This window comes from Anomaloglossus baeobatrachus, chromosome 2 (assembly GCF_048569485.1).
Source record: "Anomaloglossus baeobatrachus isolate aAnoBae1 chromosome 2, aAnoBae1.hap1, whole genome shotgun sequence".
NCBI classification, from domain to species: domain Eukaryota; kingdom Metazoa; phylum Chordata; class Amphibia; order Anura; family Aromobatidae; genus Anomaloglossus; species Anomaloglossus baeobatrachus.
In genome coordinates, this window is record NC_134354.1 from 83,865,663 (window position 1) to 83,892,531 (window position 26,869).

Sequence of the window (26,869 nt, forward strand, 5' to 3'; positions counted from 1 at the left end):
AGGTCTTCGACCAAGCTCCTTTCCAATTCTGACCTTGTGACTTCACACAGCCCGCCGGGATGAGACAAGAGTTCCAGACCTCCATGAATGCATGGCATTCACTTGCTCCTCTGAGTTGGTGTCCATTTTCCCATCCTCATCTACAGAAGCTGTTGAGCAGCAATCACACAGCGCCATGAGTTTTTCAATACAACTTCCTTTACTTTCAGTTAAGTCCATATTCAACAGTTGCATGAGATACAGGGTGTCTGACATCCTCTCCTATCTGTGGTATCCTTGTTCCTAGAAATTCCCACAATAGGTGCTGCGGCAGCTTCACTTTCTCCTAGAAATTCCCACAAAAGGTGTTGTGGCAGCTTAATTTACTCTAGAAGCTCCCACAATGGGTGCTGTAAAAGGTTCACATTATCCTCTATACACCTTGCTTTTCTTAACGCCGGTTCTCAGATCTTCCGGGTCGTTCCCTCTTCCTCTCAAGCAAGCTCCTTCCCCATTCTGACCTTGTGGCTTCACAAAGCCTGCCAAGAGCTCCAGACCTCTATGAGTTGGTCTTGGGGTTTAGAAATGGCCCTCACACGTAGGCCTACATCCTTCCTTCCTCCTGGTCGAAACCCTCTCTCCTTCTATTCTCTAAGATGGCCACGCTACCTTCCTTTATTCCTCCCTCAAACTCACATTTAACTCTTCTGTGTCTCAACGATCCTTCCATAGTACATTAACTGGCCACTAGGTATCAACATTTCTATAATAAAACATATCTGCACTCTGCTACATACTAAAACCTATATCTTATCAAAAAAACGGTCTAAAGCGGGCTTTACACGCTATGACATCGCTAATGCGACGTCGTTGGGGTCATGGAATTTGTGACGCACATCCGGCCGCATTAGCGATGCCGTTGCGTGTGACACCTTTTGAGCCATTTTGCATCGTCGCAAAAACGTGCAAAAATGCTCATCGGTGACATGGGGGTCCATTCTCAAATATCGTTACTGCAGCAGTAGCGAAGTTGTTTCTCGTTCCTGCGGCAGCACACATCGGTACGTGTGACACGGGCAGCGATTTGCCCGTGGCGCACAACCGATGGGGGCAGGAACGCACGCTAGCGATATCTGTACCGATATCGCAGCGTGTAAAGCGGCCTTAACTGTTACACTCTACTTACATATTGATTCACATTACATCATAAAACAACATGACACATAAAACAAAGACATCATTTTACATTGCAGGGACTCAGCCACCTCCTACAATTACGCCTACCTGTCAAATTCAGCAAAAGTGCAGGCGTTTCTGGAGTTACACTTCTGGCGAGGCTCTTATAGAGGTGCGCACCACCGATAAGATGTGCCAAATGTGACATGTCCCCTTAACGCAAACATCGCATCCTATTCTTGTACGCTCGTAAAAAAAAAACCTGTCATACGAACCAAGTTTAATGAATCTTGTGCATAGTATGAGAAACAGATTTTGGAATAATGGAGGATTTGGGGCAAACATTCCTGCAAAGTGTATTTTACACCCACACTGTTCCTGAATAATGCCGACCTTGCACGTGCATTGTATATTATAAAGATTTGTGCCGTAAGATTAAAATCATGTTGTTTCTTTGTGGGGTTTTTTTTTTTTGCAAATTTTACAGTATAAAAAAAATCATCTCCTCATAATGATCACTTTACTTTCCCTCAAGGTGCCAGTGGTATATTAAAGCTAAAATGAAATCTGAAGAGAAAAGACGAGCAAATCTGCAGAATGGAAACTGTGAGTAATTTGTCGTGCTTCTAATTTCTTCTTTGACTTTTTAGCATTGTCTATTCTTTTTCACTTAGTCTTATGAAAAACACATTTGAGAATAAAAAGATTATGAAGAGGTAAATTCTATCTATTCAGCTCAATCTAAGTGAAGCATTAAAGAAGAACAGAAGTTTAATGAATATTCTTTGTGCTGTCTGCATTATATTACATCGCTGTCATCCTGGAACGCATTGTCGTTATTAACTCTTTCTGTACTCTGAGGTATAAAAATGAGCCATGAACTAAAATTGAAATTTTCCAATGTATTCCATGTTCTGCTTCCCTGCACCATGGCTCTTTCATAAGGACATTTAGGCGGGCTTTGCACACTACGATATCGCAGGTGCGATGTCGGTGGGGTCAAATCGAAAGTGACGCACATCCGGCGTCGCTGTCGACATTGTAGTGTGTAAAGCCTTTTACATTCGACTAACGAGCGCAAAAGTGTCGTTATCGTACGACCGGTGTAGGGTCCGACATTTTCATAATGCTGCTGCTGCGATGGTACGATGTTGTTCCTCGTTCCAGCAGGCAGCACACATCGCTGTGTGTGAAGCCGCTGGAGCGAGGAACATCTCCTTACCTGCCTCCGCCGGCTATGCGGAAGGAAGGAGGTGGGCGGGATGTTTACGTCCCGCTCATCTCTGCCCCTCCGCTTCTATTGGCTGCCTGCCGTGTGACATCGCTATGACGCCGCACGACCTGCCCCCTTAGTTAGGAGGCGGTTCGCCGGCCAGAGCGACGTCGCAGGGCAGGTGAGTGCATGTGAAGCTGCCGTAGCGATAATGTTCGCTACAGCAGCAATCACAAGATATCGTACCTGCAACGGGGGCGGGAACTATCGCTGCAGCGTCGGTAACACATTGTTACCGATATCGCAACGTGCAAAGCCTGCCTTAGAGCCGGTTGTCCAAGAGAAGTTTCAGTGTGGCAGCTGGTGACACCTAATGATTTTCATCCGCACCCTCCCCAAACGTGTATTTGTGCCTTTTGGCAGCAACCAGGAGATTTGCTAACTCATCCAGAAGTCCAGGAGGTCAGCCTTTGTTCCTGGAGTCTCCTGGACATTTTGAAAAAGTTGGTGCGTTTTACAGGGGGCAGCAGTATAGATGCAGGACAGCTGGAGAAACCTCTGAACATAGGAGAAAATGTCCTGTCTTTCATGATCACAAAATATCCTTTAGGCCCCTTTCACACGTCCGTGAAAATCACGCACGTTTTTCATGGAAGTGTCAAAGGTGCGTATTGCTCTCCATGTGCCGTGTTTATGGCACACGTGTGTTCTCTGTGTGATATATGTGATAACACAAGGAGAACGGGAACTTTCTGCTCACCTGTCCTGGTCGCTACTGTTCGTGGTGCTGATCTATGGTCTCCGATCCTGCCGACTCCCTGCTGCTGCTGCTTCCGGCCCACTGTGCAGTGAATATGCAATGAGCATAATGAGTGGGGGTCAGAAGCAAGTGACAGCAACGGTAGACACAGCAGGGCTCGAAAAGGTGAGTATAGAAATTCCTTTTATTTCACAGACACGTTATTTTCTCCAGTACATGTCACACGGATAACATCCGAGCGGTCCGTGTGAAGTCCATGTGACACCCGTGATGCCGGAAAAACGGACATGTCTACGTGTGGAGCACACAGGCACACATATGCTCGACACAGACACACGTTCTATGGCAAAACACACACGTGAGCGCAGACCCATTGATTTTAATGGGTCTACGTGTGCCCGTGTCTCCAGAACGTGAGGAAACGGACCAAACACGTACCGAAGACGGATGTGTGAAGGAGGCCTTAGGCTGTGTGTGCATGGTGTGTTTTTGTTGCAATTTTGGTGTAGTTTTGGTGCAGCTTGTGGCCCAGATCTGTATGCCTATCTTTATGCCAGCAAAGTCAATACGAATTCTGCAGTGAAATGCACACATTGCTTATTTTTTCCTTCCAGATTTGGTGCAGAAAATAATCTGCAGCATGTCAATTGTTGGTGCATTTTTTCCTGCATTTTTTAACCCTTCCACCCATTGACTTCATTAACAAAAACACATGGCACAAAAACGCACCAAAAAGCGCACCAAAATGCATACTTTTTTATGGTGCTTTTTTCTGCCAGAAGGTGCAGATTTTATGCAGAAAATGTCTGCACCAAATCTGCAGAGTGTGCACATACCCTTGCCCTCATAGTTTCCCTACAATCCTCCTCTCCACCTGCCATACAGTTATTAATCAGATAGTCAGATATAGAATCAAGGTGGTGTCAAGTTTCAAAACTGGCTATGCAGTTATAGGGGTTATCCGGGACTTTTATTATTTTTGCATAAGGGGGTAAGAACTAAAAGGCAGATAATTGTTATATACCTGCCTGTTCTGTTCGGTAATTATTTCTGCTGACTCTGATTGGTCATAGACCACTCTTGCTGGCGACAGACCAGTGTCTTCTCTTCCACTCTGCTCTGTTGATGTGGTGTATCTGCCGTTGTTATGCTGATTGATGGCTGGCTCCCTGCTACCTAACTGCGGGGAGCAGGCTGTCAGTCTGCATGGTGTCTGCAGTAATGCCCCGTCCACAGAGTAAACTGGAAGAGAAGATGCTGCTCTGTGGACGAGAGGTGAAATGTAGGAGGGGAATCACCGGCTGAGACAGCAGAGTTCACCCATGTTCAGAAACCCAGCGCCAGCCTCTTTAATTTGGTTAATAGCTCTCTCTCTCTCTCTCTCTCTTTGTAACATTGGGCAACAGGCAATGAAATCAGACAGTGAGCCTTCAATCAAGCTAAAGAGGCTGCTGCTGGGATGGAAACCAAGCTGAGGAGGCAGAGTCTTGTAAAATGCTCTATCATGATCATCTGGACGTGAATTAAAGCACTGGTTTTTCGGAAATGCAGCAACAGAGGGAAGATATTGCCCTGCGTTGTTCAGCTCCACACTCACGGGGTGCCACAACGGTGTCAGACGCTGTTCACATTGTAGAGTCTGACAGGCAACCTCATGTCTCCTAGTTGCTTAGCCAGTGCCATGCGTCAGCTGATTAGTTTCCATTTTCTCTCCAGTCCTGCAGGAGTTAATTCCTGTGGATTGGTGTGCAGCTCCTGGAAGCTCAGGTTGCTAATTACCACCCACAGCTGTCTCTTTCCTATTTAAGGGATGGGAATCTGTCTCTCTTAGCTGATAATAGCTTTAACATATCTCCAGCGATTCCGGTCTTTGTGGTGATCCAGTCCTTGGTGACCTGTAGTTTGCTATATTGAGTGATTTGACAGTTCCCCTGTTGTTCGTTTACTTCCTTTTTTCTTTATTTCCTCTGTACATGTATAGTCTTTCCTTGAGTGTGTTTGTACAAATTTTGGTTCTCTCTTGTCCGTGTCGTTTTCGTCTGGTTTTATTTCTATGTTTTCCTGCCTGCCCCAAGAGTGGGGGAGAGGAGGAGTAAGATCAGCGCTTGGACAGGAGTCAGGGTCACGCTGGGGGCTCAGATCGCCCAACCATCAAGTGTACATCAAACATAAGGCACAGAGCAGGGTCTCTAGTCTGAGGGCCAGCCTAGAAGCCCATGTGCAGTCATTACATACCCCATGACAGATATAATAGTATCGTCTGGTGGGTCCAAGCTCGGAGATGTTTATAGCCCCCAATTCTACAGTAAAGGATAACCACATTTGGATCTGACTTTGGAGTTTATCATTTGCTAATTCTAAAGTCATTCATGCCACTATTATAAGTGGTTGTGGACTTGATTTTTAAGATGGAGAGTACAGTGATCCCTCAGTATAATTTACTGTTGTTGGCCTAAGAATCCCAAGTCTGATGCTGGCAGTCCATGATACTGTATATTCTAGGTGTCAAGTCATCAAATTCTTGCTGCGCAAACAATGGATAGCCTAAATCAGTCAATGGCTGTCCGATTGCACCCAGGTATATAGTATTCTGCTATGATATTACAGAGTAATCAAACTTTGAAAATCTGGTAAGGGTCTGTGTCTGACTTGACAAATCCATGGTAGATCCCCACCAGTTGCTCACCGCTCCATTACAGTTGACTGACAAGTCTCTCTGGATGTTTTGCATAGGTAGAGAACCATAAATCAAAGTGATGGGGGGGTGGGAGGGTCTACAGGGAACTTGATTCGGATTAGAATAAAACATATTTGGCTGTAATTGTGCAGTCAGCATCTAATTCATGATCCCCATGATTTGGGCAGCAAGAATCTGATAACAGGTTCCCTTTAAGGGAACACAGTCTGCTTAAAGGGAACCTGTCACCAGATTTGGCGATTATAAACTATGGCCACTACCAGTGAGCCCTTATATACAGCACTCCAGAATACTGTATATAAGAGCCCAGGTCACTCACCTAGGGGGCTGTCTGGTCCGACAGGTATCGCTGCTCTCCGGTCTGGCACCTCATCCATCTTGTTGGATCGCCATCCTTCATCTTCTGAGGTCTGTGTGGATGATGCATTCTACGCCATCCACACAGGCCTGAATTGCGGTCCTGCGCAGGCGCTTTGATCTGCTCTGCTCAGGGAAGATCAAAGTATTGTAGTGTGCTTGCGCGGGCGGTCTTTAACTTGCGCATTATAGTAATTCGACCTGCCCGGAGCAGAGCAGATCAAATTGCACCTGTGAAGGACCGCAATGCCAGCTTGTGTGGATTACATGGGACACGTCATCCATACTGGGCTGGGTAAAAGGAGGACAGCGATCGCTGCAGAAAGGAGGCAGCAGACCAGAGAGCAGCGACACCCATCGGATCGGACCACCCCCTAGGTGAGTATTATAAAAATAATTTTTATGTTATATAGCACAGCCTGGGCTTTTATATACACTGTGTGCAGAATTATTAGGCAAGTTGTATTTTTGAGGATTTTTTTTATTATTGATCAACAACTATGTTCTCAATCAACCCAAAAGACTTATAAATATGAAAGCTTAATATTTTTATTTAAGTTGGAGTGGTTTTTTTTTTAGATTTGGCTATCTTAGGAGGATATCTGTTTGTGCAGGTAACTATTACTGTGCATAATTATTAGGCAACTTAATAAAAAACAAATATATTCCCATCTCTCTTGTTTATTTTCACCAGGTAAACAAATATAACTGCACAAAATTTAGAAATAAACATTTCTGACATGCAAAAACAAAACCCAAAAAATTAGTGACCAATATAGCCACCTTTCTTTATGACACTCAACAGCCTACCATCCATAGATTCTGTCAGTTGCTTGATCTGTTTACGCTCAACATTGCGTGCAGCAGCCACCACAGCCTCCCAGACACTGTTCCGAGAGGTGTACTGTTTTCCCTCCCTGTAGATCTCACATTTTATGAGGGACCACAGGTTCTCTATGGGGTTCAGATCAGATGAACAAGGAGGCCATGTCATTATTTTTTCATCTTTTAGACCTTTACTTGGCAGCCACGCTGTGGAGTATTTGGATGCATGTGATGGAGCATTGTCCTGCATGAAAATCATGTTTTTCTTGAACGATACCGACTTCTTCCTGTACCACTGCTTGAAGAAGTGGTCTTCCAGAAACCGGCAGTAGGTCTGGGAGTTGAGCTTCACTCCATCCTCAACTCGAAAAGGTCTTACAAGATCATTTTTGATGATATCAGCCCATACCAGTACCCCACCTCCACCTTGCTAGCGTCTGAGTCGAAGTGGAGCTCTCTGCCCTTTACTGATCCAGCCTCTGGCCCATCCATCTGGCCCATCAAGAGTCACTCTCATTTCATCAGTCCATAAAACCATTGAAAAATCAGTCTTAAGATATTTCTTGGCCCAGTCTTGATGTTTTATCTTATGTTTCTTGTTCAAAGGTGGTCGTTTTTCAGTCTTCCTTACCTTGGCCATGTCCCTGAGTATGGCACACCTTGTGCTTTTTGATTCTCCAGTAACGTTGCAGCTCGGAAATATGGCCCAACTGGTGGCAAATGGCATCTTGGCAGCTTCACGCTTGATTTTCCTCAATTCATGGGCAGTTATTTTGCACCTTTTTTTGCCCAACACGCTCCTTGCGACCCTGTTGGCAATTTTCCATGGAACGCTTGATTGTTCGGTGATCACGCTTCAAAAGTTTGGCAATTTCAAGACTGCTGTATCCCTCTACAAGGAGAAGACATCTCACAATTTTGGACTTTTCAGAGCCTGTCAAATCTGTCTTCTGACCCATTTTGCCAAAGGAAAGGAAGTTGCCTAATAATTAAGCACACCTTATATAGGGTGTTGATGTCATTACACCACACCCCTCCTCATTACAGAGATGCACATCACCTGATTTACTTAATTGGTAGTTGGCTATCTAGCCTATACAGCTTGGAGTAGGACAACATGTATAAGAGGTATCATGTGATCAAAATACTCATTTGCCTAATAATTCTGCACACAGTGTACAATATTCTGGAATGCTGTATACAGTTAGGTCCAGAAATATTTGGACAGTGACACAAGTTTTGTTATTTTAGCTGTTTACAAAAACATGTTCAGAAATACAATTATATATATAATATGGGCTGAAAGTGCACACTCCCAGCTGCAATATGAGAGTTTTCACATCCAAATCGGAGAAAGGGTTTAGGAATCATAGCTCTGTAATGCATAGCCTCCTCTTTTTCAAGGGACCAAAAGTAATTGGACAAGGGACTCTAAGGGCTGCAATTAACTCTGAAGGCGTCTCCCTCGTTAACATGTAATCAATGAAGTAGTTAAAAGGTCTGGGGTTGATTACAGGTGTGTGGTTTTGCATTTGGAAGCTGTTGCTGTGACCAGACAACATGTGGTCTAAGGAACTCTCAATTGAGGTGAAGCAGAACATCCTGAGGCTGAAAAAAAAGAAAAATTCCATCAGAGAGATAGCAGACATGCTTGGAGTAGCAAAATCAACAGTCAGGTACATTCTGAGAAAAAAGGAATTGACTGGTGAGCTTGGGAACTCAAAAAGTCCTGGGCGTCCACGGATGACAACAGTGGTGGATGATCACCGCATACTTTCTTTGGTGAAGAAGAACCCGTTCACAACATCAACTGAAGTCCAGAACACTCTCAGTGAAGTAGGTGTATCTGTCTCTAAGTCAACAGTAAAGAGAAGACTCCATGAAAGTAAATACAAAGGGTTCACATCTAGATGCAAACCATTCATCAATTCCAAAACTAGACAGGCCAGAGTTAAATTTGCTGAAAAACACCTCATGAAGCCAGCTCAGTTCTGGAAAAGTATTCTATGGACAGATGAGACAAAGATCAACCTGTGCCAGAATGATGGGAAGAAAAAAGTTTGGCGAAGAAAGGGAACGGCACATGATCCAAGGCACACCACATCCTCTGTAAAACATGGTGGAGGCAACGTGATGGCATGGGCATGCATGGCTTTCAATGGCACTGGGTCACTTGTGTTTATTGATGACATAACAGCAGACAAGAGTAGCCGGATGAATTCTGAAGTGTACCGGGATATACTTTCAGCCCAGATTCAGCCAAATGCCGCAAAGTTGATCGGACGGCGCTTCATAGTACAGATGGACAATGACCCAAGCATACAGCCAAAGCTACCCAGGAGTTCATGAGTGCAAAAAAGTGGAACATTCTGCAATGGCCAAGTCAATCACCAGATCTTAACCCAATTGAGCATGCATTTCACTTGCTCAAATCCAGACTTAAGACGGAAAGACCCACAAACAAGCAAGACCTGAAGGCTGCGGCTGTAAAGGCCTGGCAAAGCATTAAGAAGGAGGAAACCCAGCGTTTGGTGATGTCCATGGGTTCCAGACTTAAGGCAGTGATTGCCTCCAAAGGATTCGCAACAAAATATTGAAAATAAAACATTTTTTTTTGGGTTTGGTTTATTTGTCCAATTACTTTTGACCTCCTAAAATGTGGAGTGTTTGTAAAGAAATGTGTACAATTCCTACAATTTCTATCAGATATTTTTGTTCAAACCTTCAAATTAAACGTTACAATCTGCACTTGAATTCTGTTGTAGAGGTTTCATTTCAAATCCAATGTGGTGGTATGCAGAGCCCAACTCGCGAAAATTGTGTCACTGTCCAAATATTTCTGGACCTAACTGTATAAGGGCTCACTGATGGTAGCCTCAGTTTATAGTCACCAAATCTGGTGACAGGTTCCCTTTAAGAAGTATTTTATAAAAACTTGGTGAGTGCAGCACATATATATTTTTATCTAAATGTAGGAACACTTGAAAAAATCCCTAGATTGTATTTTACATATTAAACAGATCACTTCAGGATTAAAGAGATGCCAGGAAACCATTTCTCTTTAGACAGAATCTCCAGTCTAGTTCTTGCTCGGTGACACTACAAGTAAATCATCTACAAGATTTCCTGTTCTGTGTCTCCAAATACAGATTTTTTTGACAAGCCTCACACTCACTGTGCATTTTAAAGCCTGGACGATGCACCTTGTATATGAAGTATCTGTATAAATTATTCATACATGCACAGCTGACTGTGGAAGCGCTTGACCTCCCGATCCGTCCATAATCATACATGCACTTCTCATCCTGTCATCTGGATATCACCTATTATACCACTAGGGTGTAAACTCCTCGGGGCAATGTCTCACTTTGCTATATTATTATCTGCGTGCCGTTCTCTTTTCCTAGTGTTTGTTGTGTATATTATCCTTTATTGTAAATATGTGGATTTTTCTGGATACACAAGGGAGCTGGGAGAATGTAAGGTACAACCGGCTATAATAATTATGTACCGGGACTATTATGTAAACCAAAGCGCGTGAGGTCGTGAGCGAGCACCGCACCTTGTGGAGACGCACCGTTCAATCCGCTAGTTATAATGAAAAGATATCATGTATGCTGGTATATAGCGTCATGTACTGTATCATATTCTTCTGTATTCACAATAAGCAAAGAAACAAAAATGAAAAACAAGGAAATAAAGTCAAGTGATCAATGTAATCCAGAGATGAAACTAGGGACCAAGGAATGGGAGAGGCATCTGATGGATCATATTGAGCGTGATTGTATGTACAATGCAGAGTACACATGCTCTAGTGGTAATTGTTTTTTATTTTTTATTTTTTGGGGGGGCGGTCTTTTAATTACATTGTTATATAGATTAAAAAAAAAAGTCACAGGTCAATAAAGATCAACCTTTCTCCAACAATTCTACATAATCTATAACTAGATAATTTAGAACCCACAATGCCATTTGTTGTGAGAAAATCATCCAGCACTATTGTAAATGTTATAGTATCTGCCGTTACAATCAATGGTCAGGCATTCCACAGTCTGACTGCTCTAACTGTAAAGAACCCTTTCCTATTTAGCTGCTGGAGTCGTCTTTCCTCCACATATAATGAGTGCTCCTAGTTCTTTGTAAAGTCCTTGGAAAGAATAAATCATGTGCCAGTCCTTTATATTAACCACACATGTATTTATACTGAGATCTCCTTTGAGACGTCTATTTTCCAAGCTAAACAAATCAAACTTTTCCAACCTCTCATATGGGAGGCCTTCCACCTCAGTATTAATCTAGTTGCCGCATTTCAACTGACTTTTTAACATTCCAATATCCTTTTTAAATTATGGAGCTTACTTCCATTTAGTGGATATGCAGCAATAGGATTACTCCATCCTAGGTGAATTACTTTACATTTATCTACACTAAAGGCCGCTTTACACGAAACGATATCGCTAACGAGATATCACTGGGGTCACAGAATTTGTGATGCACATCCGGCATCATTAACGACATTGTTGTGTGTGACACCTACAAGCGACCGCTAACGATCGCAAAATAGTGAAAAATCGTTGATCATTGACACGTCGTTCATTTCCCAAATAATGTTGTTCGTTGTGAACGCAGGTTGTTGGTCGTTCCTGAGGTAGCACACATCGCTACCTGTGACACCCCTGGAACGATGAACAACATCATACATGCGTCCTCAGGCAACGATGTGGGTGTGACGTTCATGCGGCTGGTCTCCGCCCCTCTGCTTCTATTGGTGGCCTGCTATGTGACGTCGCTGTGACGTCGCACGAACCTCCCCCTTAAAAAAAGAGGTTGTTTGCCAGCCACAGTGACATCGTTAGGAAGATAAGTTCGTGTGACGCGTACCAGCGATATTGTTCGCTATGGGCAGCGATTTGCCCATGACTCACAAACCACGGAGGCGGGTGCGATCGCTAGCGATGTCACAGCAAGTAAAGCGGCCTTAAATCTCATTTGAACCTACAAAAAAAAGAATGGTCCAAAGACAGCATAAAACCAAAAATTTGTGACACCCTATTAAATAGATTAGATAATTAAATACTAGTGCAGCAGATTCACAAACAAGATCCTGGTTCTTTTCTTGTTTGTAAATCCCCTGCACTTGTATCTAATTAGGGAGTCACAAATTTTTGGGTGTATATTAGATCTCATTTACTAAGTGTCTAGCCATTTCAACATCCAGATCTTTTTGTAATATTGTACTATCAAGGTCAGTTTTTAATATCCTACATAGTTTGGTGTCATCAGCAAAGACTGACACTTTACTCTTAGGGGCACTTTGCACACTACGACATCGCAAGCCGATGCTACGATGCCGTGCGCGATAGTCCCCGCCCCCGTTGCAGCTGTAATATCATGGTGATAGCTGCCGTAGCGAACATTATCGCTACGGCAGCTTCACATGCACTCACCTGCCCTGCGACGTCGCTCTGGCCGGCGAACTGCCTCCTTATTAAGGGGCGGGTCATGCGGCGGGGACGTCACACGGCAGGCGGCCAATAGAAGCGGAGGGGCGGAGATGAGCGGGGCGTAAACATCCCGCCCACCTCCGTCCATCCGCATAGCCGGCGTGAGCCGCAGGACGCAGGTAGGAGATGTTCCTCGCTCCTGCGGCTTCACACACAGCGATGTGTGCTGCCGCAGGAACGAGGAACAATATCGTAACATCGGTCTTTCCCAATTCATGGAAATGACCGACGCTACGCTGATGATACGATTACGACGCTTTTGCGCTCGTTAATCGTATCATAAAGGATTTACACATTACGATGTCGAGAGCGACGCCAGATGTGCGTCACTTTAGATTTGACCCCACCGACATCGCACCTGCGATGTCGTAGTGTGCAAAGTGCCCCTTAATCTTATCCATGAGGTCATTAATAAAGAGATTAAAAAGAATCGGTCCTAGCACAGATCCTTGTGATCCCCATTTTAGCCAAGTTAGAGAATGTACCATTAACAGCATTCCCAGCCTTGGGGAAAGATCGGACAGGATATCTTTATGGGTTTATTGAGATGTTGTTTATTTCTGAACATATCATGACAGCTCTGTGCTCTTTCTTCTACAGTGAGGTTCCCTGGAGCAAAAACCTACATTGATCCAGACACATATGAAGACCCTTCTTTGGCTGTTCATGAGTTTGCAAAAGAGATAGATCCGTCGAGAATTCGAATTGAAAGAGTAATTGGTGCAGGTAGGATACATTTATTATTTTATTTTTTCTTTATTTTTTAATTAATTATTTATTTCCTCTGAATAGTACCTGATTTTTTTAGGGTAATCCTTATCTTGCGCTGCAGAGAATGCAGTTCCCTGTCAATTGAATCTATAGACGAACCTGTTTAGGTAATTATTACACTTTTAAGTGGTTACAGGAAAACCATCCAAAAAAACTGCATTATAACTGCAACATGTGAATTTGTACCCAAGCATAAAATGTGTAGCAAAAATAAGGCAAAATTATTTTTTTCCACGTGGTTGTATATTCTACTGAGTGTCTTACTCATTTGATCTACATCCATTGACCAGGGAAATCAGCCAGAAATAATAAGTGTATTAATTAATTATAAACACGCCATTCGAAGCACCCCATAATCCCGACATGGTGCAGAATATTATCCAGGCGCCCCCCCTCCTACCTGAGTTTTTAAACAATATTTGCAACTGGGGAAACACACACAGTTTTCTGTCACTCTGTTACATCTAATATACGATATTATGTTCTTCTTCTATTATGAGAAAAATTCCTGGGTTATTACCATTTACCCAGGGGAAGTATTTAGTGTAAATAACATCTTGATTGGAATATTTTAATTAAAAAGAAAAAAATAAATAATATAGAAGATGTCATAGCAGATTCTGCTTCTTTATAGTCTATTAATCAATTCCACTAGGCACCGACAAACACCCCTCAGAGGCCTCTGTAGCTTTAAACTTTGTATGACTTGTCTTACATGGGATCTGTAATATCTTTTATGTTATTTTCTACTCGTATGAACCTATGAACTTATTTTACTGGATTGGCTTTATTTAAAGAATTTATTTAGCATTGGAAGATTTCGTATAACAAGATTTAGGTGCACATAGGCAGTACTATGGGTAGGGTCTTCGGCTTCTGTGCTAGCTCCTTCTCGTGCCTCTGGTGTCTGAATGACAGGTTATTGCTTTGTGAGTGACCTGCCGCCTGTCTCTAAGTTCACATCAGTGTCGTCCTCACCGTGGTTGGCGCATGCACAGATTGATCTCCTGGAGGTCTTTAATAAAATGATGCTGTGGTGGTGCTTAAGCAGACTGACCTCATGGCGGTCTTCAGTTAAATTATGCTGGTGGTGATGCTTGTGCAGACTGACCTCATAGACGTTGTCAATAAAATGATGCCATGGTGGTGCTTATGCAGACTTACTTCAGGGTCTTCAATAAAATGATGCCGGTTGTGGTGCTTATGCAGACTAACCTCAAGGTGGTCTTCAATACAATGATGCCTGTGGTGGTGCTTGTGCAGACTGACCTCAAGGTGATCTTCAATAAAATGATACCGGTGGTGGTGCTTATGCAGACTAACCTCAAGGTGGTCTTCAATACAATGATGCCTGTGGTGGTGCTTGTGCAGACTGACCTCAAGGTGGTCTTCAATAAAATGATGCCAGTTGTGGTGCTTGTGCAGACTGACCTCAAGGCGATCTTTAATAATTTGATGCATGTAGTGGTGCTTGTGCAGACTAACCTCATAACGGTCCTTAATAAAATGATGGTGGTGGTGCTTGTCCAGATTGACCTCAAGGCGGTTTTCAATAAAGTGATGCCAGTGGTGGTGCTCGTGCAGACTGACCTCAAGGCATTCTTCAATAAAATTATGCTGGTGGTGGTGCTTGATAATAAGAAAAGGGCGTGCAAACTGAAGTGGATGAGGTGCTAGTGGTTGGGTATGACCCACCGATAAGTATAAGAGTTACACTGCACACTCAAGGTAACGCATATAAATTGCACCAGGGTAATGGGAAGAGCTAGACATATTGCCAGAATTTGCGCATCTATTGTGATGCTCCACTTCTGGGGCAGCTGCGGACTGGTATTTTTAAGCTGGGAAGAGCTAAATAGCCATGGACCTTCCCAGCCTGATAATTCCAGCCTGCAGCTATCTGCTTTACCTTGGCTGGTTATCAAAATAGGGAAGACCCCCACATAGTTTTTTTATTTATTCATTACATTAAACAAGGCTAAACACCCTTTAGTGCCATATGAAGGCACTAAAGGGTGGAAATGTAAAATATGTAGGGAGGTGGGACATTACTTTGGTCAGCCTCCTGTTTCATCTGCTTCTTGTCTTTTAACCAACTTTACTGATGCCTGAATTGTTTGTGTAGATGCGTTTTGTAGGTGTGTTTACACTGCGTAAATGTACTTGTCGCGGGCGGGGAGGATGCCGCCGCCGCGCGCTCGCTTGCTAACGCTCGGGTCCGGCGCTGCTGCGGCTGCTACTGCTCGGTGGCTCGAGCGGTGGGCCGGATCCGGGGACTCGAGCGGCGCTCCTCGCCCGTGAGTGAAAGGGGTTGTTGGTTTGGGGGATTTAGTCCATGACGCAACCCACGGGTTGTGGTGAAGATGGGCACCACCGCTGCTGGTGACGGGGATCCCGGGAGCGATGGTAGGGAGCAGCTGGGATGTTGTTTTCCCCCTCCGTGTGTAGGGGTTGGGGGTCCTGGGGCCCTGTGGTGTGACGGAGAGACAGGGTTGGTGACGTGCAGGGTTGCAGGGACAGCGCGGCGCGGTGCCGGATGGCACGGGTGTACTCACTCAGCAAGAGATGCACAAAGTCCTTGGTAAACCAAACGGTTGGATGGACGGGTCCCGCAGCCGGCTGCAGTGTCTCTCCCCGGACAGGTGATGGCGGCTATCTTTCCCTGCACCTTTGTGTACTTGTTTGACTACGATGGATCCCCAACGGTAGTCCGCTCCCCGGTGTATGGATGCCGGAGGAGCCCGTTTGCCCGCAGGCGCTGGCCCGTGGGTCTCTAGCCTTAAGGGTACTTTACACACTGCGACATCGCTAGCGATCTCATTAGCGATGTGAAATTCTAGAGCGCAAGTGCGATCTTTCTAGATCGCACATGCGTAAAATGACCTATGTGCGATCTCGAAAGATCGCACTTGCGCTCTAGAACCCTTTAGGCGGTAGCTGTATACCCTCATGGTGTGGGCGGTTGCCTTCTATCGGGTCTTTGGCTGTTAGGAAACCCCTGGGGTGCCGGTCACACTCGGATTTGACTATTGTCGGCGGCTCCAAGCCTGGTCGGGGTCCGATGGCCCTGCCTGTGTGTGCTGGCTTCACTTCGCTCCCCGATCGGTACCGGCGGGCCAACGCCCGACCCCGGTCCTACGGTTCCGCGTTGCTTCACCACTCCTGCAGACGGCCACCACCGTCTGCCAACCTTGTTGTCAGTGCCTGGGCCCCAAACCCAGACACCCAAGTGTTTACTCCTCACACTTCAAACTCCAAACTCGTTCTGTCACTTTTCCCGCCTCCAGGCCTGTGAACTCCTCGGTGGGTGGGGCCAACTGCTTGGCTCCGCCCCACCTGGTGTGGACATCAGACCCTGGAGGGAGGCAACAAGGATTTTGTGTTTGGCTAATGTTACTGTCTAGTGGGTGTGGGAGTGTTTGTGTGTTACCTGTGACGACCTGGCTAGTCCAGGGCACCACATACTTACAACACATGCCGATTATCCACATCTAATGCAAGTATCAGGAAACTCTGCCCAGAAGACTCAGCCTCTCCATAAGGGTTCGGTTCCACTTGCGTTTTACACGGGCGAGTCTGCGATTGATTTCTCATGCCATAGAGATAGCATGCTGAGTTTGGCAGCATGTTTCGGCTCATACACCCCCATACAAAGCTATGGGAGTGTGTGAAACATCGCACTGCACTTGCATGTAATCTGAGTGCAGTGCGATATACGCAAAAACAGGCAGTGGAGGAGATGGGGAGAAAGTGATCCCTCCCTTTTCTACGGTCACAAGATCACATCACAGTCACATGACCCTCAGGTCACTCCCGCAGCAGAAGGTCATTAGCATTTCGCTTCCGATGCTGTCGCAGTGGAAGCTATACACAAGTGGAACCATACCCTGTCTCATTCACAGGTATGAACACTGTTCATTTGAATTGACCCTCTGAATTTCCTGCACAGATCCTAATCTATTCTCATGCTCTGTCTTCACACTTAAAGCTGTTTCTGATATTGGTATGTTAAACTGACCTATCTCTGCTGTGTAATTAGTTATGTGTTGTCTTCTCTCCTGTGAGTTGTTTCCATACATGGTGTAACTCTTTGATCTGCTTCCTTTTCTCTTGCTCACCTGCTGTTCATCTTGTGTAATGAGACTGGTATAAATTTAGGCCATTAGGTCTGTGTACCTTGGTCTGTGCACTTCTACAACTGCTTCATAAGTGCTCAGAAATATACCAGAAATGTCCCAGAAGTGACCAGAAGGTGAACTCTACTTCTTTAACTGTGTCTTTCACTTGCATTTTGCTCCTTCCCCCTTATTCCCACTTGAAAACCCAATTCACACCATGTTCACTTACGCCCTCACAGTCTTTGCTCCACTCCTCCTCACTCTCCTTCGCTATCCCCAAACCCCAGCACTCTCCAAACAAATATTCATCTCCCCTTCCCTCTTACCTCCCCACCTGTCCTCATCTGCTGACCTGCTCCTAAACCGCAGATCGCTTCTAGTATCGTGCAGACCAGGCCGTCCACTCTCCTTCTCCCACCTGCTCTCCCTTTCTCTACTTCTCCTCGCTGCTGGCGACATATCTCCCAATCCTGGACCCCCACAGATGGGACACTCCTCTTTATCACCCCCCTACCGCTCCCCATCTAGTAGTAACTACCGCAACCTCTCCAACATAAAATCCATTCCCCTCTCTGCCACTCCGCAGCCCCCTCTCTCTGGAGCGCTCTGGAATGCCCGTTCCATCTGTAATAAACTGCACTTCATTCACGACCTCTTTATCTCTAGCAATCTATCCTTTCTGGCCCTCATCGAAACATGGCTGACACCATCCAACACTGCCTCCCCTGCTGCGCTGTGCTACGGCGGCCTCCACTTCACCCACACCCCTCGCCCTGGCAATAGACAGGGTGGAGGAGTGGGCCTCCTCCTTTCTAACAACTGCAGCTTCACCCCAATGCCACCTCTACCCTCCCTTGTCCTGCCTTCCTTTGAAGTGCACTCTGTCCGCATCTACTCTCCCTCCAACCTCCAAGTGGCCGTCATATACAGACCCCCGGGCCCAACCACTGCCTTTATCGACCAGTTCTCCGCCTGGCTTCTACACTTTCTCTCTGCTGACATCCCCACTATCATCATGGGTGACTTCAACATCCCCACTGACACCCGCCAGTCAGCGGCCTCCAAACTCCTCTCCCTCGCCTCATCTTTTGGTCTAACTCAGTTGTCCGCCTCTGCCACCCACAAAGATGGCCACACACTAGACCTTATCTTCACCCGTCTCTGCTCTCTATCTAACCTCACTACCTCCCCTCTCCCCTTATCTGACCACCATCTGCTGACCTTTTCAGCCCTGTCCTCCTCACCTGCCCCCCCTGTCCAGCACATATCACACCCCCGCAGAAACCTTGCACACATCAACATACACACCCTTTCTGACTCTATCCTACCGCTGTCCTCCATATCTTCACTCCACGACACAAACAGTGCCACCATTTTCTACAACGCCACTCTCACATCAGCTATTGATTCAGTCGCTCCTCTTGTGAACGGCAGAGCAAGACGAATCAATAGACAACCCTGGCACAACAGCCTCACTAAAAAACTACGGCAAGTGTCTAGAGCCGCAGAGCGGCGCTGGAAGAAAACGCACTCCCAGGAAGACTTCACCACATTCAAAAATGCAATTCACACATTTCGCTTGGCCCTTACCTCGGCTAAACAGAATTACTTCAAAAACCTCATATCCTCTTTAACACACAACCCCAAACAGCTATTTAACACTTTTACCTCCCTCCTTCGCCCACCGCTGCCCCCTCCAACCTCCCTCATCTCCGCAGAAGAATTTGCCACATATTTCAAAGAAAAGATCGACCAAACCAGACAAGTCTTTTCTGCTGAACCACCACAACCCCTTTATATAACAGACCACTGCCCCTCCCCCATAAACTTCCTCCCCACTATCACCGAAGGAGAGCTTGCACATCTTCTCTCAAAAGCGCACCTCACTACATGCGCACTTGACCCCATCCCATCCCACCTCCTCCCCAACCTCACCACTATCCTTATTCCCGCCTTATCCCATCTCTTCAACCTATCTCTAACAACTGGTACCTTCCCTTCTGCCTTTAAGCATGCAACAGTCACACCTATCCTAAAGAAACCTTCCCTCGACCCAACCTCTACTACCAGCTATCGACCCATATCGCTACTCCCACTTGCCTCAAAACTCCTGGAACAGCATGTCCATGCTGAACTTTCCTCCCACCTCTCCTCTAACTCTCTCTTTGACAACCTACAGTCCGGCTTCCGTCCACATCATTCCACTGAAACTGCCCTGACTAAAATCACAAATGACTTACTTACCGCCAAAGCTAACAACCACTTCTCTGTACTCCTACTTCTAGACCTATCCTCAGCCTTTGACACTGTTGACCACTCCCTGCTACTACAGATCCTCTCTTCCCTTGGTGTCAGAGACCTCGCTCTCTCTTGGATCTCTTCATACCTCTCCAACCGCACTTTTAGTGTCTCCCATTCCCACACAACCTCTTCATCCCGCCATCTCTCGGTTGGTGTCCCTCAAGGCTCTGTCCTGGGACCCTTACTTTTTTCTATCTATACATTTGGCCTGGGACAACTCATAAAGTCCCATGGCTTCCAGTACCACCTATATGCTGATGACACTCAGATCTACCTCTCTGGTCCAGATGTCACATCTCTGCTGTCCAGAATCCCAGAGTGCCTATCTGCTATATCTTCCTTCTTTTCCTCTCGCTTCCTAAAGCTCAATATGGCCAAAACTGAACTGATCATCTTTCCTCCATCTCCCCTGCACTCTCCACCTGATCTATCCATTACAATTAATAACATCACGCTCTCCCCAGCACCCAAAGTTCGGTGCCTCGGAGTGACCTTTGACTCTGCCCTGTCCTTCATACCGCACATCCAATCCCTCACCACCTCCTGCCGTTTTCAACTCAAAAATATCTCCAGAATCCGCCCTTTTCTCAATCCCCAATCTACAAAAATTCTAGTGCACGCCCTCATAATCTCCCGCATCGACTACTGCAACATCCTCCTCTGTGGTCTCCCTGCTAACACACTCGTCCCTCTCCAGTCCATCCTTAACTCTGCTGCCCGACTGATCCACCTCTCTCCTCAATACCACCCCGCTTCTCCTCTCTGCAAGTCCCTCCACTGGCTCCCAATCTTCCACCGTATCCAATTCAAATTACTAACACTGACCTACAAAGCTATCCATAATCTGTCTCCTCCATATATCTCTGAACTAATCTCTCGCTACACTCCAAAACGTAACCTCCGGTCCTCCCAAGATCTCCTTCTATCCTCCTCTCTCATTCGCTCCTCATGCAACCGACTCCAAGACTTCTCCCGAGCATCCCCAGTCTCCTGGAACTCACTGCCTCAACACGTCAGACTATCTACTACACTCGCAAGCTTCAAACGGAACCTAAAGACTCATCTGTTCAGAAATGCCTATAACCTTCAATGACCTCACTGCTTCACCACCGTGCGGAGCTGCCGCCCCACCACCGTGCGGAGCTGCCGCCCCACCACCGTGCGGAGCTGCCGCCCCACCACCGTGCGGAGCTGCCGCCCCACCACCGTGCGGAGCTGCCGCCCCACCACCGTGCGGAGCTGCCGCCCCACCACCGTGCGGAGCTGCCGCCCCACCACCGTGCGGAGCTGCCGCCCCACCTACACCCCACCTACTGTCTCCTCCCCAAAATCCTTTAGGATGTAAGCCCGCAAGGGCAGGGCCCTCTTCCCCCTGTGCTAGTCTGTCTATTGTAACGTGTACATGTATTCTGTATGTAACCCCCTCATGTACAGCACCATGGAATCAATGGTGCTCTATAAATAAACAATAATAATAATAATAATAATAATACCCTAAGAGAAATTGACAGCCTTCAGACATGCAGGGTGGGAATTCAAGCATGGAGCTCAAATACCCGCAATACTTGATTGAGTAAAGGCCCCGTTACACGCAACGACATCACTAACGAGATATTGTTGGGATTACGGAATTCGTGACACACATCCGGCCTCGTTAGCGATGTCGTTGCGTGTGACACCTACGAGAAACCGCTAACAATCCAATCCCGTCGTTCATTTCCCAAATATCGTTGCTGGTTCAGGACGCAGGTTGTTCATTGTTCCTGAGGCAGCACACATCGCTACATGTGACACCCCGGGAACGATGAACAACAATGTACCTGCGTCCTGCCGGCAACGAGGTGGGCGTGTCATTAATGCGGCTGGTCTCCGCCCCTCCGCTTCTATTGGCGGGCCACTGTGTGACGTCGCTGTGACGGCACACGAACATCCCCCTTAAAAAATAGGTTGTTCGCCGCCCACAGCGACGTCTCTAGGAAGATAAGTATGTGTGATGCTTCCTAGCAATATTGTGCGCCACGGGCAGCATTTTGCCCGTGACGCACAAACGACGGGGGCGGGTGCTTTCACGAGCAACATCGCTAGCCCTACAATCAGTAGGGCAATTCCTCTGTCTGAGTGCCAGGAACACGATCAGAGAGACAGAAAAAGGGCAAGTCGCATACACAGGACTTTGCTGGGCAACAGTTCAAAGCAGCTTTTATAAGGCCATGTCCTGGCTATGTGAATGAACTGCAGCACAGTAATTGGTAGAGAAGGAAGCAAAGTATGGTAATGATGTAGGGTACTACAGCAATTCAAAATTTTCAAACTCCAGAGGGATAACCAAATAAAGACAAAGAAAGTTTCAGTTAGTCTGAATGGCTTAACAATTTTAATTACAGTGATGTCATCGCTCGGTCATAGTAAGTTTCCTTTGCAATGACCCTTGTTCAAGGCCTTTTGAGAAACCGGCAATATCCCATCATATACTGTATTTGTAGGTTCCCCAGAAATTTGAAATTACTTGGTAAGGTGTTTGATTTTCATATTAGGGCGGCACGGTGGCTCAGTGGTTAGCACTGCAGTCTTGCTGGAGTCCTGGGTTCTAGTCCCACTAAGGACACCATCTGCGAGGAGTTTGTATGTTCTCCCCGTGTTTGAGTGGGTTTCCTCCGGGTGCTCCGGTTTCCTCCCACACTCCAAAAACATACTGATAGGGAATTTAGATTGTGAGCCCCAATGGGGATAGTGTTGCCAATGTATGTAAAACGCTGTGGAATTAATAGCGCTATGTAAATGAATAAATATTATTATTATATTTATTTTTTATCAATGGCTCAGATTTGATTTATATTAAAATGAGTAACTTTTAAATGAACAAAAACCAATGATAATTTGACTTTTTATTTTGTTAACTAAGTAAATCATAGAAAAAGAATAAGGGCTCATAAAAAAAGAAAGGCTTTTATGAGCCATGAAGTAATGTTATTGCTTTTGTTTTAGTTGTTATACATTGGGATAAGTCCAAATTCTTAATGAAGTCAAACTTCTGCGTTGTTTCCACTGACATCTATCAACCTGTCGATTTGGAACCAATATAATACACTCGGAAATTAAAAGAGATAACATGCATAAATAAAGTTATATAGTTTCTTTTTCTATTATTTGAGATTGTTCTCCACAAAATTATTGTTTTGGCTTAATGGTTACAATTCTAGGATGAGACAAATTATATCTATTAGCAGTAGCGCCTACACTGTATCTGTATACATCCTGTTTAGGAAAAATTGAATTAAATATAGTAGTCAGTGGTGTACAGAAATGCATAAGGGTGCTCAAGAAGGGTTCATATCTGCGTACAGTACAAGAATCAGCACTTGACTAGATGGTAATTAACCCCTTCACCTTCCTGACCAGGCCAAAAATATTTTGGAAATTGTCACTGGTGATTAGGGTACACAGGGGGACCTATGCTGGCCCTATGACTGGGACCCCTGTGCTTTTCCTCACCTTGGAGATACCCTTAATGGTAGGGAGGTACGGGTCTCCGACCTGGCCCTGACCTAGTACTCTCACACACCCAACCCAGGCTTGGGCAGGACACAAAGTAATACACCTCCCACAAGTCAAATACAAGGCAGTAAAACTGAAATTCACGCATACCCCAAATACCTACAGAGGGGAGACAATAAGACACTGGAGGAGATAAACCAAAGGGGAAGGAGTAAGTCCACCAGGGAACTTTCATACAGCGCAGTCAACAAATCGCTGGTCACCAAACGAGGATCGCCTCGGACATCGGGATATTGTAACTGCAAGCAGAAACTATCTTTGGCGGTCTCCTACTACACTCCCCAGCCTTAAGTATGAGGAGACCAGCTGTGGAAGGAAATCAGCAACCTGGCTCTCAGCATGCTGCTCAAAAAAGGATTAACCCCTGCACAGTTGGGAGCAGTGAAACAAGTCAGCCGACGCCCAGCCGAGCTGAGCATTAAGCAAGACCAGGTTGCCTGTCGGACTCTGCTTTGTAAAGAGAGTCCGACGCCTTAGAAGTAATTCATGTGTGCAGATACGGACAGTGCATGACAGAAATTTGGCGAAAATGTCACAATTTTCTACATTTAATTTTTATGCCCTTAAACCAGAGAGTTATGTCATACTAAATAGTTAATAAATAACATTTCCCACATGTATACTTTACATTAACATAATTTTTGAAACATTATTTTTTTTGTCATGAAGCTAGAAGGGTTAAAAGTTTCTAATTTTTACAACAAAATGTACTTTATTTTTTAAAAACTACATCACATTGAAGTATTGAGATTAAGTATGTTGTTACCCCATACGTGGTAGGAAAACTGCTGTTTTTGTGCACAGCAAGGCTCAGAGGAGAAGTAGCACTATTTGACTTTTGGGATGTAAAATCCTCTAGAATCATTAGCGGATGGCATATCGCTTTGCAGGGCCCCTGCTGTGCCTAAACAGTAGAAACCCCTCAAAAGTGACCCCATTTTAGAAACTAGGAATTTAACTAGATCTTTGTTTAGCACTTTGAACCCCTAGATACTTCACAGAATTGTATAACAATGAGCCATGAAATCAAAACAAATCATATTTTTCCCACAAAAATGTTGCTTTAACCCCATTTTTTTATTTTCACAAGGGAAGCAGGAAAAAATGCACCATACAATTTGTTGTGCAATTTCTCCTGAGTATGATAATACCCCGTATATGATGCAAAACTACTTAAATGCATGGCAGGGCTCGTAGGGGAAGGAGCGCCATTTTGGCTTGAATAGTTGCAAACATTGTCACATTTTAAGAGTCTCTGACATGCCAAAACAGCAGAAACCCCCTCAAAAGAACCTATGTTGGAGATTAAACCTCTTGAGGAATTAATCTAGGGCATTAGTAAGCATTTTAACCCTCAGTATAATTGTATAACATTGGGCTGAGTAAACGAAAATTACCATTTTTTCCCACTAAAATGTTGCTTTGGCCCCAAGTTTTTAATTTTCAAAAGGGATAATGGGAGAAAACGAGTGATACAATTTGTTGAGCATTTTCCCAATATGCCAATATATCAAATGTTGTCAAAAACTACTTTTGAGGCACAGTACAAAGCTCAGACAGGAAGAAGCGTCATATTTGACTTCATATTTTGCTGGAAAGTTTTGAGGATACTATATAATATTCGCAGAGCCCCATAGGTGCCAGAACAGCAGAATCCACATGTTACCCCTTTGTACAAACTTCACCTTTCAATTATTTACTTAGAGTTGCAGTGAGCACATTGATACCACAGTTGTGTCACAGAGTTTTATTCCATTGGGCAATGAAGAAAAAATAATTATATTTTTACAACAAAAAATTGCTTTAGCTCCAGATTTTACATTTTCCCAAAGAGAAAAAGGTAAAAATGGCACCATAATTTATCACGCAATTTCTGCTAGTACCCCATATGTGGCTGTACAGTACTGTACAGTACTGTACAGTACTTATCCACACAGAGAGGTTCAGGACGGAAGGAGCACTATTTGCTTCACTCATTGTGGCTCAGTCATTCTCTGTCTCCAGTCACAGTGGGCAGTCATGCTCTATAGCCACTCCCTGTGACTGAGATGTCAGAAAGCAGTAGAAGACGGGTTTTTAAAGCTGCGCTATTAACCAATCTGGATCGATGAAAGAGTTAATGTTTCTTTATTTTCATGCACAGGTCAACAAGTCAGGAGTACTCAGCTTCCTTTATGAGGACAACAGGCAAAAAACATCAAATGTCAAGCTTTGACTGAGATGTAGCAGAGCTGGAATCGCCGTGGGACCTCGTGTCGATTACATTGGACTTGCAGGAGTGTTTGGGGTGCTAATAAAGTGGTGAGAGAGGGTGTTTTTTGCATTTTATTCCAAATAAAGGATTTTTTGGTGTCTGTGTTTGTTTACTTTCACTTACAGATTAGTGATGGGGGTCTCATAGACACCTGCCATCACTAATATAGGGCTTAGTAGCAGCTGTGAGCTGTTACTAACCCCTTATTACCCCTTTTGCTGGGGAAAGCAGTGCATATTCAATAAATGTTAATTAGCTGCTTTGGAAGTAAATGCCTGGAAGTGGATCCTCGGTAAGTAGACCACGCTTGCTATCTTCCTATCCCTTCTACCAACACTTTAACATTCCGGATTAGAACTGAATTTAAAAAAAAAAAATAACAGAGACCCGCCAGTCTCGGTTATCTGCGAGTCCACTCATCGCTAATCTTGACAACAGGAAGTGGACGGAAGGAAAAATCTTTGTAGCCTGAACTTTGGAATGGTTTTCCAATGGTAAGACACCATAACCCTAAATAAAGTAGTTTGTAGATTGACAATTTACCCCATTATCTATAACTGATAGACAAAGTTTGAACTTGAGCGATCTAAGTTTTTCAAACCTTTGTTTAATTATCTATCTTACAGGGAGTATTTACACATAGAGATAATAGATGTGTTTAGTGTGTCATATATGAATATTTTAGTATTTGCTCCTACTTGTCCTTTGCTGTCACCCATTTCTTGCAGTATAATATATATTTGGGTTATTAGCCAAAAAATAAATTGTACATTGTATTTAGAGATAATTAATAATGAATTGCCAGAGCATGAGGCTTAGATTTATTACATGTCACAATTTCCCTCTATTGTCACCAACGTGGCAGCGTAATTTTGAGTACATGTCTATATTAGCTTATTAATCAGTCTGAGACTAGTTTAACCTCAGAATTAAAGTCCGTGGTATTTCTAATCCTACTCTCATTTCATCAGTTCAATCCAGTCATTTATTCAAATTATCATAATTAATGCTGTAAAATAGTCAGTGGGCCATGAAATAAGGCAAAATAATGTAATTCAACATTGTGGAAGTTTCACTGTCTAACATTGCAAATGTTAGCTGTATAAAAGTGCTAATTTGCTCTATAGTCTAATAACTCTACCTTAAGTGCCGGGATAATGGAGCCGTATAATTGTCAGAAAATGATATTCATTGAAAACAGGCTGAAAAGTACACTAGAAAATTATTTTAGGTGCATTTACATTATTGGCCAGTCTAAACAGGCTGCCGTTCACCTGACATTCGAGCAAAACACACGTTCATCTACGATAAATGATTCTTAAGCCCGCTACACACGCTTCAATATATCTCACAATCCG

At 44.7% G+C, this 26,869-nt stretch overlaps 1 protein-coding gene across 2 annotated transcripts in view; it reads left to right on the forward strand.

The window, feature by feature from the left end:
• Window positions 1-26,869, forward strand: part of EPHA6 (EPH receptor A6) — a 1,356,729-nt gene that overhangs the window by 1,027,638 nt on the left and 302,222 nt on the right. For both annotated transcript variants that reach the window (XM_075335125.1, XM_075335126.1), the window contains 2 exons: window positions 1,691-1,761; window positions 13,113-13,238. In XM_075335125.1, the coding sequence (XP_075191240.1) occupies window positions 1,691-1,761; window positions 13,113-13,238 (197 nt within the window). The remainder of the gene's footprint in view (window positions 1-1,690; window positions 1,762-13,112; window positions 13,239-26,869) is intronic.